The sequence below is a fragment of the Balaenoptera ricei genome, chromosome 7 (genome assembly GCF_028023285.1).
Source record: "Balaenoptera ricei isolate mBalRic1 chromosome 7, mBalRic1.hap2, whole genome shotgun sequence".
NCBI classification, from domain to species: Eukaryota; Metazoa; Chordata; class Mammalia; order Artiodactyla; family Balaenopteridae; genus Balaenoptera; species Balaenoptera ricei.
In genome coordinates, this window is record NC_082645.1 from 119184761 (window position 1) to 119205328 (window position 20568).

At 50.0% G+C, this 20568-nt stretch overlaps 1 protein-coding gene across 10 annotated transcripts in view; it reads left to right on the forward strand.

The window, feature by feature from the left end:
* Positions 1-279: 279 nt before the first annotated feature.
* The window catches only part of SCLY (selenocysteine lyase), a 32390-nt gene continuing 12101 nt past the window's right edge, over positions 280-20568 (forward strand). For 8 of the 10 annotated variants that reach the window (XR_009504332.1, XR_009504333.1, XM_059929055.1 and 5 more), the window contains exons 1-7: positions 280-442; positions 3239-3354; positions 9304-9404; positions 14558-14738; positions 17853-17980; positions 18162-18326; positions 19342-19448. Coding sequence is in view for 8 of the 10 variants with exons in the window: in XM_059929055.1 (XP_059785038.1) it covers positions 354-442; positions 3239-3354; positions 9304-9404; positions 14558-14738; positions 17853-17980; positions 18162-18326; positions 19342-19448 (887 nt within the window). In the remaining 2 variants the exon portion in view is untranslated. Of the gene's footprint in view, positions 443-3238; positions 3355-8911; positions 9010-9303; positions 9405-14557; positions 14739-17852; positions 17981-18161; positions 18327-19341; positions 19449-20568 lie in introns of those variants that run through there. The other 2 variants (XM_059929056.1, XM_059929057.1) reach the window with 2 other exon arrangements.

Below are 20568 nucleotides of genomic sequence, written 5' to 3' on the forward strand. Positions count from 1 at the left end.
CCTCGCTCCCCGGCCGCCCCCCCAGTCCCACGCCGTCCTCGCTCCCGGTGCCGCCTAGCCGCTCACCGTCCAGGGCCCGCCCTCCGTCGCCGCCGGGACCACGCCCCCTTTGACGCGCCTGCAGCCCCGCCCCCAGCCCGTCACCTGACCGTGCGCAGCCGGGGCCCCGCCTCCCGGCGGAGCGCCACTGAAGCGCGAGGATTGGCTGGGAGTGCGCACCTCAGCCAATCCGGATTCGCCCCGGTCCTCGCGGCCCCGCCTCCTCCCGGTGGCGCTCCCGACAGTGACATGCTTTGCCGGTTGGGGCCGCGCTCCGGGCAGGCGGGTTGGAACCCGGCCGCGGCGGGGTCGGGATGGAGGCGGCCGGGCCGCGGAGCAGGGACGCGCGGGGGCGAGCGGCGAGTCAGCCTGGCAGCCGAGCAGAGAAGAGCCCGCCGGAGAGGTGCGCTCCTTGAGCGGAAGGCAGGGGAAGCCGTCGGCGCCCTCCTCCGGGAAGCCCTCCAGGCGCCGCGTGGCGAGGTCTGAGGGTGGCGGCCGGCCGGTGGTCACTCCCCGAGGGAGGGGGCGGCCAGCTGGTGGTCACTCTCCAGGGGAGGGGTCCTTCCCGGAGAGGGGCAGCCAGCTGGCCGGCCTCTGGCGGGCATGAGGGTCCGCGCGGGGATGCAGCGCCGCCCGGCTGTCCGCGCGGGAGGCCTAAAGCAGGGATGAGCGCTGGGAGGACGAGCGGATGCGAGGCGTGGCCTGCGAAGGGCTCCGGGGAGGTGACGCTTGGGCTAAAACCTGAGTGACATCCAGGAGTGAGCCGCACAAGTTCTGGGAGCGAGCGCGCGGGGAAGAGGAAACCGCAGCAAAGGCCCCGAGGGCAGGAATGAGCCCGCGGGGTCCAGGGCAGCGAGGACTGCGGAGCGGAGGGGCTTGGGGCAGCTGTCCGCGAGCAGAGCCGCAGAGCCCAGGAAGGACTTGGGGCGTCCTGGAGGTTTGAGAGGGGAGTGACGTCATTTAATTATATTACAAATTACTACTTTATATTTTAAAGGAATCCTTCTGGCTGCTTTGTAGGGAGTAGGGGTTGCAGAAAGCAGGGAAGCCAGTTGGGAATCTTTTGTCATAATCGAGGAGGGAGAGGCGGTGTGGACCGCAGTGGTGGCAGGGGTGGCGGGAGAAGGGTTTGTACTGAGAATAAACCCGGCACTTGCTGATGCGTCCTCGGAGTAGAGGAGAGGTGAGGTTAAGAAGGATGCCCCGAGGCTGCTGGCCTGAGCACCTGGCAGAGTGGGGGTGAAGAGAGGGGGGCACTCCAGCCCAAAGAGCTGTTCCAGCCTGCTGGGACCTTCCCCTGGGCGGGGGAAATGCATCTTTGTTTGTTTGTGAGTCTTCGCCCTCAATCCAGGAATTTGTTAAATAATTCCTGGGTAGGAGGGGTAATCCTCTCTACCTGAGTATGAGGAACGGGTGTGTGTCTTTAAAATTTGGGTCCAGGCCTAAATCTGCCATGTCTTTCATTAGGTTTCATTTGCTTGGAGCTGAGAAAAGGGAGCTGGGAAAATGTACTGAGTGGAGAAGAGATTCATGATGCCTTTTTCTTTTTGGTTATGAACCTAATAAAGTTTAGCTTTCCCGTGCAATATTGATAGCACTTTAAAGAAGTAACAAATAATGGGGCAGAGTAGTCTTTGAAGTGTTCTGAAATTCAAGCTTTGAATTAGCTCAGCCAAGCAGGAGATTGAAGAGCTGTGGTCACTAGTAGTTTGAGGAATTTTGGAATACTTATTGGAAGTGAGAGCAGAGTTAGAGGCACATGCAGGTTTAAGACTCAACAGGACCCAGGGATTCCTAATACCCGGGTGGCCAAGGATGGCTGCTCAGACTTCCCAAGCCCCAAAGCCTTGTGCTTGGGCATCTTAGAGACAAGATGCTGCATTAAAACACTCCATGGGGGGACTTCCCTGGTGGTCCAGTGGTTAAGAGTCCTCACTTCCATTGCAGGGGCCACGGGTTTGATCCCTGGTCGGGGAACTAAGATCCCACATGCTGCAAGGTGCGGCCAAAAAAAAAACCACTCCATGGGTTAAAGAACCTGTGTTTTAACAGCCACCATTGGTAATTGTGTTTGAATTTTCATGTGGATTGGTTTAAACGCTATTGCTGATTTTAAAGTCAGGTAAAATAATTAATGGTATCTGGCAGGATTGCCTACTATTACATATTCACGAAAGTTTCTGAAAGTTTTTGATACTGGTAAAAAGATATACGGATAAATTTCACTTAGGGATCTTTCAGGGGCTATGCACTTTCTGTCACATTTGTCACCATATAAATCAAGCCCCTACTCTGTGCCAGCCATTGTCCTCAGTGTTGGCGACAGAGCTGGGAGGAAAACGGGAGCTTGTGGAGCTGCTGTTCTGTTACTTTCTGTTGAGATAGAGAATAAACAAGGAGCAAGTCTAGCGTATTAGATGATGGGGTGCCTTGGAGAAACGGGGTGCCAGGGAGCACAGCCCTGGGGAGGAGGGCATGGGTGGCTGCAATTTTATTTAGAGCCCAGGTTGGCTCACAAGAAGGTAAAGTTGGAGCAAAGACCTAAAAAGTAAGGTAGGGGTGTCAGTGTGGTCATTCTAGGCAAAGAAAACGGAAAGTGCAAAGGGAGGAGAAGAAGCCTGCACATGCCCCCCAGCCCGCAGAGGAGACTGCATGCAGCTCAGGGGAAGCAGAGGGGGGAGAGGGGAGCAGTGGGCACCTAGATCACCCGAGCCTCACGGCCACCGCAGACACTGCAGGGAAACAGAGGAAAACTACTGGTGAAGTGATGAGGTTGAAAAACCAGGGAAAAAGCCCTGGGGAATGTGCGGCTCCCTGGGACTGCAAGGTTCCCCTGCTTCCCTCAGGGGGAAGGCGGGAGTCGGGTAGGTAGCCCAGGCCCAGCGGACCACCCCTCCTACCAAGCGGTGGAAAGGAGTTTTGAGAGTTTTGAAAGTCCAAAGGGACAATTTCCTAACAGTGATAAAGGAAACTAGCAAATACTATTGATAGATGGTTGGAAAACACGTGTACCTTTTCCATAAGTAATGAAGATGTGGAGACTTCTGAGCGCAGCTTGTAGAATCTGGTACATGTAAATGCAGAGACGCACCCCGACCTTGACATTATTTGCTCCTGTTGATATGATAGACAGGGTGCAGCTGTGTTTCCAGATTTCACCTTCTTTTCCCTAATAGGCACGTCTTTATTTTCTCTCCAGCAGGAAAGTGTATATGGACTATAATGCAACCACCCCCCTGGAGCCAGAGGTCATCCAGGCCATGACTGAAGCCATGCAGGAAGCCTGGGGAAATCCCAGCAGCCCTTACCCGGCAGGTAATTCTAGGAGACACACACAGATCAGAGATGTGGGGGGCAGAGGTACTCTTAGAGAAATTGTATACCACATGGGATGACTCGGTTTTGAATGGATTTTCTGTTAATTGCAAATCTTTAGCTGTAATTTTGGGTAGCTTTTTCCTGAGAAGTCCAAATTTGAGCCTTGTTGATACCATAATCTTTCATCTTTAACATACTCTCCTGTCCTCCTTTCCCAGATGAAAAAGCTGTCTTATTAAGAGTTGTTTGTAGTGACAGTACCTATTAAAACCCTGTCATGTGTCTGTCTCAGTCGACCGTTACAAAATTTGCAAAATAGATCTTTTACCACATCAGGATCACATAGAATCCTGGTCTCCTTTTTTTAGAAATAAAAATTACTTTCAAATTCTTCAGTTATAAATATTCTTATATGTTTCTCGTTTATTCTTGTTTTAATGTAGAGCATTAAATTGGAGGTCTTGGAAAAGAATTTGCTTCAGATCAGGAGTTACATGGCAGAGTCACGTTGTGTCTTTCAGACAGCGAGCTGAAGCTGTGTCTTCTTATTTAATGCTTTATCAGGGGTAATGAAGATAAACTATCTTAACTGTGGATCACGATGAACTAAAATAACTTTCAGACTACTGCCACGCCCTAGGATTTAGCAATACCTGTGTACAAATTTATAGGCTTTTATGGGTTCTCATGTTGGTTTGCTTATTAAAAGCTTCACAACTTGATAACTAAAAGCTTTTGCAAAATCGGATACTAGTCATTCATTAACTTTGTTTGTTGGTTTATATTATACATGTATTCTGGCTAATCTTCTGGACATTGCCTTGTAGCTAATCATTCCTCTAGTGAAACTGAAGTTTCTGACGCATAAAACTGGAGAATCCAGAAACAGTTAAGTGCTAATAAAAAGCATTTATCATGAAGAAATTTAGGAATAACCCTCAGGGAGAAATAACCCTTCTAGACCTGATGAAGCCTGTCTGTGGATTGCATGTTGCCTTGACAGCCTTTGCTTCCACAAATTAAGAACCATAACTAAAAATGCATTGCAATAATTCTCTGTTGACACTCAGGTAGAAATGGAAAAGAAAAAAAAAAAAGGAAAGAAAGAAAAAATCACCTGTATGATAGAATGGTTTAATTATTTTCACAATATTATGATTTAATAATGATAATAATTCCTTGGAGGGTAATCTGTTTTAAGGCAAATATTAAGGAGGTATGGGAAGAGTTTAGAAACCCAAGATGTTTTTTACTACCTCGCTTATAACCTCCGTGTCCATCAGTTGAGGATGGACCACATAAAGTATGCAGAAGCCCTGGCGAGAGTTCTGGTCCCCCTTAAAGCAATGGTGTGGACTGTATTGATGACCTAGGAGGAGAGTTGCAGCATTTGGCCCAAGTGGAAAATGCACGTTATAAATGTGCAGTGTGATTGATTTCCCCTGCTCACTACCCAAGAAAAAATTATGTAGAGCAAGTATGGAAAATGTATAGTTTTGCTGTGAGAGACAGAAACCCCCAAATAACTGTAGATTAAACAGCTTGAAATTTATTTCTCTCACCGTCCAGGGCTCATGTGGCTGCTCAGCCACTACCAGAGACCCAGCTCCTTCTATCTTAAAGCTTTTTCCATCTTCAACATGCACCTGCCCCTTGTGGTCAAGATGGCTCCTGCAGTTCAAGCCATCACGTAAGCAGTCCGGCCTGTGGGACAGAGAGAAAGAGGACGAGAAAGGGCTGCCTGAGTCCTTCAAAGACATTTCTGGAAGTTGCAAGTACCACTCTGGCCTGTAACCCATTGCCAGAGGTTGGTCCCATGGCCACGCGTTGGCATTTCAGTTGCAGTGGAAGTTGGGAAATGAGGTCTAAATTCTTAATTCATCTAAGAATTTCTTCATTTAAACGTGGCCTTAATTAAGATGTGTTCCAGCTGAACATGTCTCCATGGTAGGGAGGGAGAGTGGCAGCAAGGGCAGCCCCAGCACAGACGGGCTGCCCACCAGATGCTCCCGCCACAGGTATCTTGGAGTAGCGGGATTGCAGGAGGTTTTGAGTATTTTCTTTTTGTGTCGTGGTATTTAATTCTTCTACAATCAGCATGCCTAGTGTAATGAGAAGAAAACTTTACTAAAGCCAAGCTTTTGTCTCCTCAAAACTCTGTTTCTAGCTGACACGGCAGTACGCACGCTGTGCTATGACGTTCCCCGGCTCACCCCCCAGCGCCTGTGGGTGCCTCTGGCTGTGGAAATGCGGGGAGGGTGCCACTGTGGGCACAGTGAGTTAGGTTGACGGTGCTCTGGCACGCACCCACTTCTGTCATTCGTGAGGACCTGCATGGTGGGTGGGCATCAGGACTCAGGTTCGCAGCTGAGGGCGTCCGCTCTCAGAGTGGGCCAGCGGCCTGCAGCATCTCGGGTTGGTCCCCAGAAGGAACCCAGCTCTCCTAGCCCTGGGTTCTGGGGTTTTCCCACCATCACCCTCCTGCTGCAGTCAGGGATTCCCTAGGGCTTCTTCCCCAGGTGTCTTTGACACACTCAAGGGCAGCCCTCCCTCAGGAGGGAGGGTCTGGGGCTCACCTTCAAGGGCTCCAGTCCTTCCCTGTGAGCCGTCCACTCAGCTGGCCTGGAGGGCGCTTACTCTGTGCCTGGTGGGTGGAGCAGCCAACAGACAAAAGGTCCTGCTCTTGTGAGGGGGCAGCGGGCAGCGGGCAGTTAACAGATACAAGTGTGCGAGGTGGACAAAGCCCTGTGGGGAGCAGTAAAGCCGGATAGAGGGCAGACAGTTCTGCGGGAGGGGTCCCGCTTTGCGGAGGGTGATCCTAATCTCGGATGACATACGTTTGCAGACAGGAGGAGGGGACACCTGGGGAGGCACTGCAGGCAGAGGGTTGCAGGTGACAGCAGGGGGCTCGGGGGTCCAACGGGTTTGGGGGCAGTGCCACGCTGGGCTGTGGAGGCCACTGTGAGGTGAGGGCTGGCTCTCGTGGGCCCGGGGTGGAGTGCGTCTGGAGGGCCTGAGCAGAGGGTGACATAACTGAGGTCACTCACGAGGCCCCACACTCTGAAAATGTATTAAGGACCCCAAAGAGCCTCTGCTTACGCACGCTTTGTGTGTAGATATTTGCCATATCAGAACTTAACGCTAAAAAACTTTAAATAGATACGTATCTATTCATTAAAAGTAACAATAATAAATCCATTACATGTCAACTTTTTTTTTATGAAAAAGAAACTATCTTTTCCAAAACAGAACAAATTTTGTGAGAAGAATGGCACTGTTGAACATGTTTGAAAATCTTCAAGGTCTGGATAAATAGAAGACGTTTGGGTCCCATACCTGGCTCTGTATCCAGTCCATTGCGGTATTCACATCACGTAGCCTCTGGAGGGCTTCCTTATATGCTTGCGAGAAAATGAGTGTAAAAAAGGCAAATGATGTCTCAGTATTATTATGAAAATAGTTTTGACTTTGTGGACCCCCAGAGTTCCCCAGAACACACTTTGAACACAGGTGATTTAACCAGTGTTGGTTGAGTACCTACTGTGTGCCGAGCATTGTTCCCAGTGAGGGAACAGCACAGAGCACAAAGAATGTTTGGGTTGTCAAGGCATTACTTTGGCCGCTTTGTGGAGAATGGACCGCAGTGGGGTCCGTGGAGTTGAGGTCATGCCAGGGGAATATCCCAGCAGTGGCCTTGACTCAGCTGGTGGCTGGGGCAGGGGGAGGTGGGGTTGGATTCTGGATATTTTTGATGGCAGATCCTACAGGATTTGATAATGGATTGGGTGATGGGGTAGGAGAAAGACAGGAGCTTTCACCCTGGTCCCCTGGAAGGACTGAGTTGCCATTTACTTACTGAGAAAGGAAAGGCTGGGAGCCTTTGAGAAAGGAGCCAGTTTGGGGGGAGGGAGGCAGGCATTCAGCTTTTTGTTTGTTTGTTTGTTTTTGTTTTTAAATTTATTATTTATTTATTTATGGCTGCGTTGGGTCTTCATTGCTGCGCACGGGCTTTCTCTAGTTGCGGCGAGCGGGGGCTACTCTTCGTTGCGGTGCGCGGGCTTCTCATTGCTGTGGCTTCTCTTGTTGCAGAGCACGGGCTCTAGGCGCATGGGCATGTGGGCTCAGTAGTTGTGGCTCGCGGGCTCTAGAGTGCAGGCTCAGTAGTTGTGGTGCACGGGCTTAGTTGCTCTGCGACATGTGGGATCTTCCCGGACCAGGGATCGAACCCGTGTCCCCTGCCTTGGCAGGCGGATTCTTAACCACTGCACCACCTGGGAAGTCCCCGGACATTCTGCTTTGAATGTGTGTAGTTTCAGATGCCTGTTGGACATCCAGGTGGGGTGAGTGGCGTCCAGAACAAGGTCTGGGTTGGAATTTTGGGCGTATGTTGATGTACAAGTTGTGGACATAACCTTCTTTTTTCTTGGGTAAACACTATTTACCATAAACACCTAGGAGCAGAACAGCGGGGTCAGATGGGAGGTGTAAGTTTGACTTCCTAAGGAACTGCTGTGCTCTCTCCAAAGTGCTTGTACCAGTTTCTGTTCCCACTGATGTGAATGAGAGTTGCATTTTCTCCACATCCTCCTGACCACTTGGACTGGCCAGTCTTTTCATTTTAGCCGTTCCAATAGGTACATCATGGTGGTGAGGTAGCCCCACGAATCCTTATGTAGAAGGGTCTCCAAGACTTGTCGATAAGTGGAAAGGGAAGTTTTTGCAAACCAATTTGTAAATTATGAAACCCATTTTTGAAAAGGAAAAAGAAAACCCTGTGAAATGCTTCTATGAAGGTCTACAGGCGCATTGAAACAGGCTCCGGGGGCCACACGCCACATGGGCCACCCGATTGTCCTGGGAAGGGCAGTGGGGCATGGGCAGGGGACCTGCTGCTGTGGGATCAGCCCAGCAGCTCCTCAGAGGGGGCTTCTCAGCAGAATCCTGGAGGAGGAGTGGGCCGTGAGCTGGTGGACGGGGTTTGCGCGGCACTCAGGAGGAGCTAACAGGGGTCCTACCCAAACTGATTGACATTTACTGCAGTCTTTCCAAGTATCACTAATTGAAAGGACTGGGTTTCCTAAACACCCCAGACCTTCATTGCTTGTAATTAAAACCTACGCAATAGTCTTAAGGAGTGTGTGGATTACTTTGTATATTTATTTTTACCACATCTTTTTACATTTCTATCTTTATGTTTTATTATTTATATGTTTATTTTAGTGGTACCTGCTCAAAAAAATTTTTTTATAAATAGGACTGAATAGTCAAAAAAGTTTGGAGACTACTGGTCTACAGACTAAAAATGGTCATCAAAATTTTCAGAATTCCCATCCCAGAGCCTTTCTTTCTCTGCCACATGAAGTTTGGTTCCTGTTTTCCTGCTCTCCAGTGAAACTAGGAATAGCTGGGCTCCTAGCAGCTGTTTGAAAGCAAATGTGTCCCTGAGGCGGTGACCTTTCTAGTTACCTAGGGGACCGGCAGTATGACATATGGCATTGGGCTTTGTGTCGAGGAGTCACAAGTTCTATTTTTGCTTATTTTTGTTGTTTTGCAGCGTGATCTTAAGCAAATTATTCCATCCTTTCATTCTCCTGTCTTGACGGATGGGAAGCCAGGCAGATGGCCACAGCTTCCCCTCTCCCGTAGCATCCGGTAAGAAGAAAACCGTGTCTCAGGGAATTGTAGGGTTCCCAGGCATCCTCCCATATTTGTTTCTGGCTCTTACTAAGTTACTGAAATCTCAGTAGTTTTCACTGATTTGCTGACATCTTACAGCTGCGCCTTTGCCAAGTGATTTCTGGTCGTAGCTCACGTTAGCGGAGCACGTTTTGTCTTAGAACTACCCACTCAGATCCCTCGCTCCTTCATGTCTGGTTGTTCTTTTAAACATGTGTTGATTGGACTTGCTGAAGCAAAGTTAATGAATTTCCACTTTGCTCCCTCAAGGTAGGAAGGCCAAGGAGATTATCAATGCAGCTCGGGAAAACCTTGCCAAGATGATAGGTGCGAGACCTCGAGACATGATCTTCACTTCCGGGGGCACAGAGGTAAACAGTCTCAACAGTCTCATGTTCTTTTAGCTGTAAGTTATTTTTTTAAAAAAGTAGAAGGTGGCTGCCTCTTGGTATTATTGATTTTTTAAAAAAATTTATTTTATTTATTTATTTATTTTTGGCTGCATTGGGTTTTCGTTGCTGCACGCGGGCTTTCTCTAGTTGCAGCAAGGGGGGGCTACTCTTCGTGGTGGTGCGCAGGCTTCTCATTGCGGTGGCTTCTCTTGTTGTGGAGCATGGGCTCTGGGCACGCAGGCTTCAGTAGTTGTGGCTCGTGGGCTCTAGAGCACAGCCTCAGTAGTTGTGGCGCATGGGCTTAGTTGCTCCACGGCATGTGGGATCTTCCCGGACCCAGGCTCGAACCTGTGTCCCCTGCATTGGCAGGCGGATTCTTAACCACTGAGCCACCAGGGAAGCCCGGTATTATTGATTTTTAAAGAAAGAGTAATGCTTTGCCCTTGATATAATTAGCCAACATTTATCTTGTAAGTGAATTCCAGGGGGCTGATAGGATATTTGTTGCATAACTTATAAATTAATTTGCTTTGCATTGCTATTTCAATAAAGAGAGTTTCCCCTTCATTTTGCCCTGTAATCATTCCTTTGAATCCCACTAAGTTGCTTACCTTATTAAGAGTGTGAGGTTTCCGGTCAGAATGGCCATCATCAAAACATCTACAAATAATAAATGTGGAGAGGGGGTGTGGAGAAAAGAGGACCCTTCTACATTGTTGGTAGGAATGTAAATTGGTGCAGCCACTATGGAGAACAGTATGGAGGTTCCTTAAAAAACTAAAAATAGAACTACCATATGACCCAGCAATCCCGCTCCTGGGCGTACATCTGGAAAAGACAAAAACTCTAATTTGAAAAGATACATGCACCCCAGTGTTGATAGCAGCACTATTTACAATAGCCAAGACATGGAAACAATCTGAATGTCCATGGACAGATGAATGGATCAAGAAGATGTATAGATATACAATGGAATACTACTCAGCCATAAAAAAGAATGAAATAATGCCATTTGCAGCAACATGGATGGACCTAGAGATTATCATATTGAGTGAAGTAAGTCAGACAGAGAAAGCCAAATATAATGTGATATCACTTGTATGTGGAATCTTAAAAAAATGATATAAATGAACTTATTTATAAAACAAATAGACTCACAGACATAGAAAACAAATTTAGGGTTATCAAAGGCGAAGCGGGGGAGAGAAAAATTAGGAGTTTGGGATTAACAGATACACACTACTTTATATAAAATAGACAACCAACAAGGACCTATTGTAGCACAGGGAACTATATTCAGTATCTGGTAATAATCTGTAATGGAAGAGAATCTGAAAAAGAACATATATATAATGGAATCACTTTGCTGTACACCTGAAACTAACACAACATTGTAAATCAACTATACTTCAATTAAAAAAAAAAAGTTTCAGGTTTGACCCGATTTCGAAGGTACTTCTTTTTAATTTGATAGAAGATACTCAGTGGCAGTGTGATGATGTCAAGGTCTCTACTCAATTAATAATTCTCGCCACCTCATTTCCTTATTGGAGAAGAAGGTCATCCACGTGTGACGTGACTATCCACATAAAAAACCAAGAGAATCTGCAGCTAGATTATTAGAGTTAGTAAGTAAATTCAGCAAAGTTATTAGATGAAAAAATCCATTGTATTTTTATGTACCAGCAACAAACAGGTATTTACCAGAGCACCAAAAAATATCAAATACTTAGGAAATAAATCTAGTAAAAAAGCTTTTGTAAGACACCCGCACACACACGTTGGGAAAGGAATAGAAACATTACTGAGAGCCTTCAAAGAAGTTCTAAATAAATGCAGCATATACCATGTTCACAGATGGGAAGACTCAGTACGATAAATATGTCAGCTCTTTCCAGATTGATCTGTAGAGTCAAAGCAACTTCAGTGAAAATTCTGACTCTCTTTTGATGGAATCTCGCAAACTAATTTATATGGAAATACACAATGCCAAGAATAGCCAAATCTTCTTCAAGATTAAGAACACAGTGAATTGTTCTACTAATTAAGGCAGATGGTCTTAGGGCAAGGAGAGACACGAGGCCCGAAACAGGGCCATACCTGGATGGGTCCTTGTCACGTGACAAGGCCTGGCCTTTGTGATGTTGAAGAGATGGATTTCTTAGATAAAATACAGGAAACTTTAATCATAAAAGAAAAGGTCGATAAATTCTACCACCACCACCACCACTAAACAATTTGTAGTTCATCAGAGAACGTTGAAGGAAATCAGAAGACCGGCCTGACAGTGGGCGAAGATCGTTGCAGCACGTAACTGAGAGACGACTAGCATCCAGGATGTAACGGCAGACAGCCCGGTAGAAAAATGGGCGAGAAAAGTGAATATGCACTTCACAGAGAAACCCATGTGGTTTCTACGTGGGAGAAGGTACTCAGCCTCATAAGTGATCAGAATACAAAGGTAAACAACATGGGTTGCCTCTGCCCACCCATCAGGATGGTGACAAGAAGTCCAACAACAGGAAGTATTGACAAAGGATGTACAGCAGCGAGCACGCACGGCGCTGGCAGGAGCGTAAGGAAGGTGGGTTGGCATCACCTGTGAAGTGGAGGCCACGCCACCCTATCAGCCAGCAGCTCCCCTCAGGTACGTACCGTAGAAGAATGGGGCATGTGGGCAGCAGGGGCAGGCAGGACTGTCTGTGGTAGCGTTCATGACAGCCAGAGACTGGGGACGACTCAGATGTCCCTCCCAATAGCATGGACCGATATTCACACCTCCGATGCCGTCCCGGGTGGAAGGGTACCACACAGTCCCCTACAGCAGCGCGGAGGGATCGTGAGTGTGGAGCGCAGGGCGTCAGCCAGAGGCTATGCTGGGCCGGGCCGGGACGAGCCAAGCTGACCAGAGGGGAGGGGAGCTGCCGCCAGGGCCCTGGGCACCGACCACCCCCCAGGACCAGACTCCTGGTGCCCCGCAAGGGGCCGCCCCAGCTGCCCTGTGGGCCGTCCTGGTCTGGCCGGGGGTCAGGTGCTGAGGAGCCTGGTGGCCTGGGGGCACGTGGTACGTTTTTAGTTGTGACCGACCGGTTCCGACAGAAGCTGCTGTGCTCCCAGTGCCACCTGGGCGCTCAGCGTGGAGTCCTGTGCCCTTTGGTACCTGCAGGTGGAGGCGGCACATGGGAGGGGCCCAGGCACCTTTGTCGCGTTCACGGTGGGTGGGTTCAACTTTGGCCTGAGGTGTGCAGCCCCCGAAGGCCCTCCTTTCTGGACCAGGAGTCGCTGTGTTTTCTGCGAGGGGGTGACCTGGGACTTTTTTTTTTTTTAATTTTTATTTATTATTTATTTATTATTTATTTTCGGCTGTGTTGGGTCTTCATTTCTGTGCGAGAGCTTTCTCTAGTTGCGGTGAGCGGGGGCCACTCTTCATCGCGATGCGCGGGCCTCTCACTGTCGCGGCCTCTCTTGTTGCGGACCACAGGCTCCAGACGCGCAGGCTCAGTAGTTGTGGCTCACGGGCCCAGTTGCTCCGCGGCATGTGGGATCCTCCCAGACCAGGGCTCAAACCCGTGTCCCCTGCATTGGCAGGCAGATTCTCAGCCACTGCGCCACCAGGGAAGCCCCGTGACCTGGGACTTTAAAGAACCATCTGCCTTCAGAGAAGCACATCCAAGCCCTCCATCCTGACCGTCTCCTCCCCATCATCTGGTTCGATGTGTCTCAGATCTGGGTGAGCCCTGCCGTCGGCCGCCTTGTTCTCCATCAGGACCGCCTGTTAGACTCTCAGTGCCTTTTAAGTCCTCCGAGCGCCGGGTGACAGTGTGTGGTCCCCTCAGCACAGGACAAGCGCAGCCACCGCCTTCCCGCTGGGCGGTGCCTTCAGATACTCGAATAGGTTGGATCTTCAGTTTAGAGAAAAATTAATTCAGTCCAGTTCCATTCATTTGAAGGTCAAAAAGAGGCAAAATAAGCAAAATCACTTAGGGATCCTTACATAGGAAGGAAAAGCATAAAGAAAAGCAAGGAAATGATTACCATACAAATCAGGGTGGAGGTTAGCTGGCATGGGGGTGGGGCAGTGATTGAGGGCGGGTGGGAGGTGTTTCCTGCTGTGGGTCATGTTTTCGTCTTGACCCAGGTCACGGTTACTCAGGCCTTCACTGTCATGCTTTCTCATGAAACTTACATTTCTATTTTACACACTTTTCTGTGTATATGTTGTATTTAGCAATGAGAGAAAAGGTCCTTAAAAAAAAAAAATCTCCCACCCATCCCCTCAGTTATCCACTTCCTCTCCCTACAGGAGACCAGTATTGTTAGTTTCTGTGGAGTCCTGCAGAGAGAGCCTTTGCCTTAAAAACAGATTAAGTGTGTAGATTTATATATTCTTTTCCCCTTCCCTTTTTACCTCTTCAAGGATTTTGGGGATGTATAAGCAAATGTGTATGTATCTCGCCCTTTTTATACAAATTGTATGATGCTGCATATAATGCTTGCTACCTTTTTTCATTTAACAAGTGCCTTTGAGATCTCTGGCATCAGCCCTTGGGGCATTCCCTCTGTGCTTTTACATCTGCTTGGGGTCCACTGAACAAGTCCCCTTATTGATAGACGGTGAAGGGTTTCCTAAGGTTTTGCTGTTACGTCATTGTACACTTAACCAGTAACCTTTTACATCCATCATTTTGCTTCTGTGCAAGTGTAGCTGTAGGATCAAGTCCAAGAACTAGACTTCCTGGGTCAGAGGGCCTGTTTGATAGATATGCCAGATGGCCCTTAACAGAGGTTGTGCCAGTTCACATTCCCACCAGCGATGGTCGCCTGGGCAAAATATTCTTTTTTGACAGATTTAGAAAAATTTTAAAATGCATAATGTTGCTTAACAAAAAGCCTGCGTGATCCACTGGAAACGAATTCCGACATTTATGAAAGTTGAAAACCCCCAAATCTTTGTAGTTAGGCCTTTCAGAAGATGCAGCTCAGGAGCTGATTTTCTTTGAGACCGTTTTTTTGTGTGGTTGTTTTCTTTTTAAATGTTAGCTACAAAGGAAACTACAAATGAGAGAGATTGTTACTCTAAGTCTCCCCTTAGGATAGTTTTCATAAATGATTTTTCTGCTCTGTCTCTGCAGTCAAATAATTTAGTAATCCATTCTGTGGTGAAACATTTCCACAAAATCCATGCCGCAGTGGGGGACACGGCCGAGCATCCCAGCCCAGTGGAGGGGGCCCTGCCTCACATCATCACCTGCACGGTGGAACACGACTCCATCCGCCTGCCCCTGGAGCACCTGGTGGAAGAACGAGTGGCCGGTGAGTGGGCAGCTGGCTGAGGTCCGGCGGGGCCACCCCGGCCCGACCCGGGCGCCCTGGCGAATCATTTACCCTCTGACGCTTGGGCTCCTGGCTGTGCCCAGGGGCGAAGGTTACAAGGCCTGTCCTTCCAGATTTTCCCTGAGGGAGAAATCAATCACCAGTGCGTGGAACTGGTCGTTTATCACCGCATGATACGTCAGGCTCTTGTATATGATAAATACGTGTATATTTAATAGCATGCCTAGAAATGCTAACCCGTGCTTTTCATTATTTGATTTTAATGATTGAATCTTGGCTTGCACTCCCTCTGGTAGAAACAAAAAGGATCCAATAGACATCAACTTCTGGTGGTAAAAACAAGAATAAGTGCACCCCTGCTGGGAGCCTGTTATCTCAGAGGGGAGGGGAGGGCCTCCCGGGGTGAGGGGAGCAGAGGCGGGGGTGGGGGGTGGGGGGGGGTGCTGGGGCCCCACCGGGAGGTGCACCTGGCCAGGCAGTCTGAGGGGCAGGTGGGGCCTGTGCAGCAGTGGCAGTGGCCCTGGTTACTTCTGGTCCTTTCACTTTTCCTGTGATGTGACATCTCGAGACACAGGGTATAGATGCTGGCCTTTGAAAACGTAAGAGACAGTTGTCCCAAGACAGCCAGGGTTGACCTCTCCTTGGAATAAGACTGGTTTTCTCCGCAGCATTTGCCTTCTTACCTAATCTGCCTGGAAACCTGAAGGGGAGGCAGGGGAGAGTGTTTATCTTAAAGATAAAGGGGTTGTGCCAGAGCTGCTCGGTTTGACTGTGAGCCTTGTTACCACTTTTCCCCTTTGACCACTGGAAAGGTTTTTCTCTTGATGCACCACTCTAACTAAAAAAAAGTCAGGTCCAACTTCTTGTTTAAACTGTCCTTCCTCTTAATCCCTGGTGCCTTTTTTTCTGTGTCTCAGGTACAGGGAAGGGCAACTTAATACATTGTTATTAGTTGCTGTTACATTTCACCTCTTGTTTAAAATTGTACACGTTTTTACAAAGAATAGGCGTGCACCTAAAGATGACAGAAAGGCTTCAAGTATTGCTGTAAAGTAAAGGTTCTTCCCCACCCCCCCCATCTTCCCCACGCCCCCCATCTTCCCCACGCCCCCCATCTTCCCCACGCCCCCATCTTCCCCACGCCCCCATCTTCCCCACACCCCCCATCTTCCCCACACCCCCCAGTCCTGCTCCTCGGAGGCAGCGCCCCTCAAGTTTGCCTTCAGTTTTTCTCGTGGTTGGCATTATCACTTTAATTACTTCCACTTTAATACTTAATAATCTCCATTTCTTAGTTTATTAACTCAAGCATCTATTTGTTGACTCCCTGGTATAAAATGGGGACTTGACCTCAACTGTCTCACACCCCTCCACCTCCACACGGTCCAGTTGTTGCTGTTGTTGTTTTTTAATATATATGTCAGCTTTATGGAGATGGAACTCACGTATGATACTCTTCACCCGTTTGAAGTGTACGATTCAGTAGCTTTTAGCGAATTCACAGAGTTGTGCAACCACCACCACAGTCAATTAGAGAGCATTTCCTGACCCTCAAAAGAACCTCGCATCTGTTAACTGTAACTCTGTTTCCCTCAGCCCTGGGCAACCACTAATAATACATTCTGTCTCTGGAGATTTCCCCATTCTGGACTTTCATATGAATGGAGTCACATGATATGTGGTCTTTTGTAATTGGCTTCTTTCACTTAGCATCATGTTTTCAGGGTTCATCCACGTTGTAGCCTGTGTCAGTATTCCATTCCTTTTTATGGGTGAATAATGTTCACATTTTATCCATTCGTCAGTTGATGAACATTTGATGGACATTTGATACTACGAATAATGCCATTGTGAGCATTTGTGTAGACGTTTTTGTGTGGACGAATGTTTTTGTTTCTCTTGAGTATATACCCAGGAGTGGAACTGCTGTGTCATGTGGTAGCTCTGTTTCACCTTTTGAAGTATCGCGGTGTTTCACCCTAACCTCTGTATTCCGCAGTAGCTGCACCATTTTACATTCCCACCAGCAGTGCCTGGGGGCTCCAATTTCTCCACGTCCTCGCCACCATGTGTTAGTGTCTGTGTTTTCTGTAACAGCCGTCCTAGCGGGTGTGAAGTGGGAGCTCATGGGGGTTTTGATCTGCGCCTCCCTGAGGGTTGATGGTGTTGAGCAGGTGCTCATACACTTAATAAAAAGACAGAAGTCCTGGCCAGAGTGGCCCTTCCTTTGCTCCCCTTTGAGTCCCGTAGTGGATGCACCAGCTCCGCCCTTCCCTTGCTGCCCCACAGCGCCCGCCCACCCCCGAGCCCGCCTGCTGTCGAGGCCAGCGCTGCTGCCACCCACTTGCTGGGTATGAGGCGGGGGTCCTTATCTGTCGGGACCTGGTCCTCTGCCTGCCTCGGCAGTCGGCCCCCACCCTGCTCTCCACAAGTGCACCCTGAACGTGGATGGCCTCTGGATCCTTTCCTACTTTCTGTGGAGTTAGTTTTCGCCTATCAGTGTCCTGGGTGGGTTTTCCCTGATGCTCTTAGTCTAATGACATCATCTTTCTGTATTCCGGGCATTGCTCAAAATTCCTTGTCCACAGGTGGTCGCCCTTATCGAGAAATATATCCGTTCTCTCGTTTCAGTGGGACCTTGAGGGGACAGTGGGTGTGTTTGTCTTCACCATTTTGAACCCCAAACCCCGATTTGGTCACCTCTCGTTATTTTCCATCTGCAGTAGTAGGATTCTAGGGGCCTGGAGCAGCGCCTGGCACACGGTAGGTGCTTAACAAAGGCTGGGTCAGTGGCGAGCGAGGGAAGGTTAAGTACTTAGCGCCTCGAGACGCTCCCATGAACTGAGGGTGTCTCAGCTGCTTGCGGGTCCCTTAGAGGCGGAACAGGGTGTCCCCAGACAGCCCCCCAATTGAAGCTCATTGACGAAGCCTTCAAGCCGGTTGTCTGTGGGCGGGGCGATAAAGGGGGCTCATATTCCTTCTTCAGAGTTTTCTGAACCTTTATGATAAATTGCTTTTTTCACTGTGTCTAAGTAAACGTTCCAGAAACGATACTTTGTGGGTTTGACCTCATACTTGTGTCTTATTCCTCAGAGGTCACCTTTGTCCCCGTGTCCAAGGTAAACGGGCAGGCGGAGGCTGAGGACATCCTGGCGGCCGTCCGCCCGGCCACGTGCCTCGTGACCATCATGCTGGCCAATAACGAGACAGGCGTCATCATGGTGAGTGGCTGTCCCTCTTAGGAAGAGGGAGTGGGGACTCCGGCTTCCCAGCCCCCGCCTCTTCTCTCCCCTGTTCTTCAGTTCGGGAACTTTTTGCTGTGTCCTCATTAACAACTCCTCGTTTCTTTCATTCCGTCTTCATCAAATCAACACACTCAGCCGTGTGTTTCTCCCTCTGCAGCCGGTGCCCGAGATCAGCCGGCGAGTCCGAGCCCTGAACCAGCAGCGGGCGGCGGGCGGGCTGCCGGGGGTGCTCGTGCACACGGACGCCGCCCAGGCCTTGGGGAAGCGGCGCGTGGACATGCGGGACCTGGGCGTGGACTTCCTGACCATCGTGGGCCACAAGGTGCGTCCGTCCGCCTTCCTGCCCTCCTGCCGGGGAGACGCCTCGACGCCAGGCTCACCTGCGAGCAGAGCCCGCGGCCCCGCTCGTCCTCCGTCACCGGTGCCCCCGGCACGCCTGCCCAGCGAGGCCCTGGGTCATGGTGATGGGCAGACTGCGGCCCCGGCCTCGGCAGCTCGGAGGAGAGCCCGGCAGAGCTAGGATGCCGAGGGCTGAGCCGGGGACACTGGGCAGCGCAGCCCGTACGGGGTAGGAAGCGGGGAGGCCGGGCAAGGCCGTCGGGGGAGGGGGAGGGGGGAGGGGGAGGGGGAGAGGCGGGGTCGGGGGGAGGGTGGGGGGAGTGGAGCTCACAGGTGGGTTTAGCCCGGGAGTGAGTGACCTCTGCAGCCCAGAGAGTGCGTGCAGACCCCTCCTCAGCCCACTCAGCCCCCCACCCAGGGACGGGAAGATGCAGGGTTCAAGAATGATGGCCTCTCTAACTTGACTCAAAGTGTGGCTCTGAGTGTGAGGGTGTGGTTTTCACGGCCCTCATCTCTCGGGTATGCTGGGGAAATAGTTAACAGTGAAGACCCTTCTGAAGCTTTTGCTCATCTTTCCAGCAGCTGACTAGAAGCTGGACTATTTTTAGTAAGTTCCCCTCAGCTGATTCCCAAGGGTGTGAGGCGCTGGCCTGACACGGCAGCCCTTAAGGTTTCTAGCTAATGTGGATTTGAGAGCGTGGAGTCATCCGCAGGACAGCCCTTGGCCATCTCTCTCTCCAGCCCCTCTCCTTCACAGAGTCTCCCATGTGCCGTGCAGGTGCTCTGCTGCCCCCGAGCTGGGGACCAGACTCCAGCACCTGCCCCCACCCGAAGGCTTCTGTGACCCCCACGTGTCTGCAGTGGGGCTGGGTGGCCACCTGCGGGACCAGAGGAGGTGGGCCCGGACGTCGTAGAGTATCTCTGTGGGCCTCTCAATACGTATATGGAGAAGGTCCCCAGAAGGTTCTTGTTGAATAAATGACTGACTTTTCTTTCAGTTCTATGGCCCCAGGATTGGAGCACTTTACATCCGAGGGCTCGGTGAACTCACCCCTCTGTACCCTATGCTGTTTGGAGGTGGACAAGAGCGGAATTTCAGGCCAGGGTAAGGTAGAAGTTCAACGAGGGGTCTGGCCCGCTGGCTGTGTTGTCTGTATGCAGGACAGAGGCGCCCCGTCTCTTGAAGCACGGTGACAGCACAGCGCTCTCGTCTCCACCGAGCCAGACGCGGCTCCCCGGCCGCTTCTACACTTAGGGCTCACGGACCTGCCGTCTCGCTGGGGGTGATTCAGAGCAGAGGAAGGAAGTCGTTTTCAGCTGCTTCAAAGCATCCAGTTCCTTTTGTTATTTTGGCCCAGCCCACCAAAGAGGTGCCACCGGAGCCCCCCGGCTGAGGTGTGCTGCCCTTCTCTTGACTGTGGGGTGAGCAGGGCCACGTAGAAGCACCTGGTTTCCTCCCTGAAAGCTCCTGTGTCCCCATGACCTGAGGGGTGTTTTAACCAGGGAATGAGGTGGTACCAGCACCACATGTGTTGTCAGAAACTTGATAACAAGAGGAAGAAACAGACAACATGTGGTGAGTTCCCTAGGGTTTCTCTTGCTTCCTTTATTCCAGAATTAGAGCAGAGGAAGCCAGCAACTCAGAAACACCAATAAGGGCTGATGAAAAATGCCCAAGAAAGCCCTCTCTCTCCAGCCAGTGGACCAGGGAAAGGAGAGCCTAGCAATACAGAGAACTTTTAGACAATACCTGCTTTTCTCCAGCCAATCACCATGGTAAACTGCCACCACCCCCACCTGTGCCACAAAGGAGAATTGGGAGCCCAGACTTCACCCACACAGGCTGTGACAAGAGCCCCATGCCCTTCCTGTGTCAGACAGGGCCTAGTGAAGAGCCAGGACTTTTGCCCCACCACAGTTGTGCACCCCACCAAGGTGTCAGTGGAGACCACGTGGGCACCCTGGGCTTCCACCCATACCCATCACTAACAAGGTGTGTTCTCCTCTTGGATGTTGACACAGGCCAAGGAGGGAATCTGGACGTCTACCCCCGCTTGGCAGTAGTCAGTTGGCACACTCCTCCTGCCAGAGGAAGGTCAAAAAAAGACAGCTAATACGGAAGGGTTAAGAAACATCCAGACTCATAACGACATAGGGATGTCCAGGTTTCAACTGAAAATCGCTCATCATACTGAGAACCAGAAAGATCTTAAATCAAAGAAAAA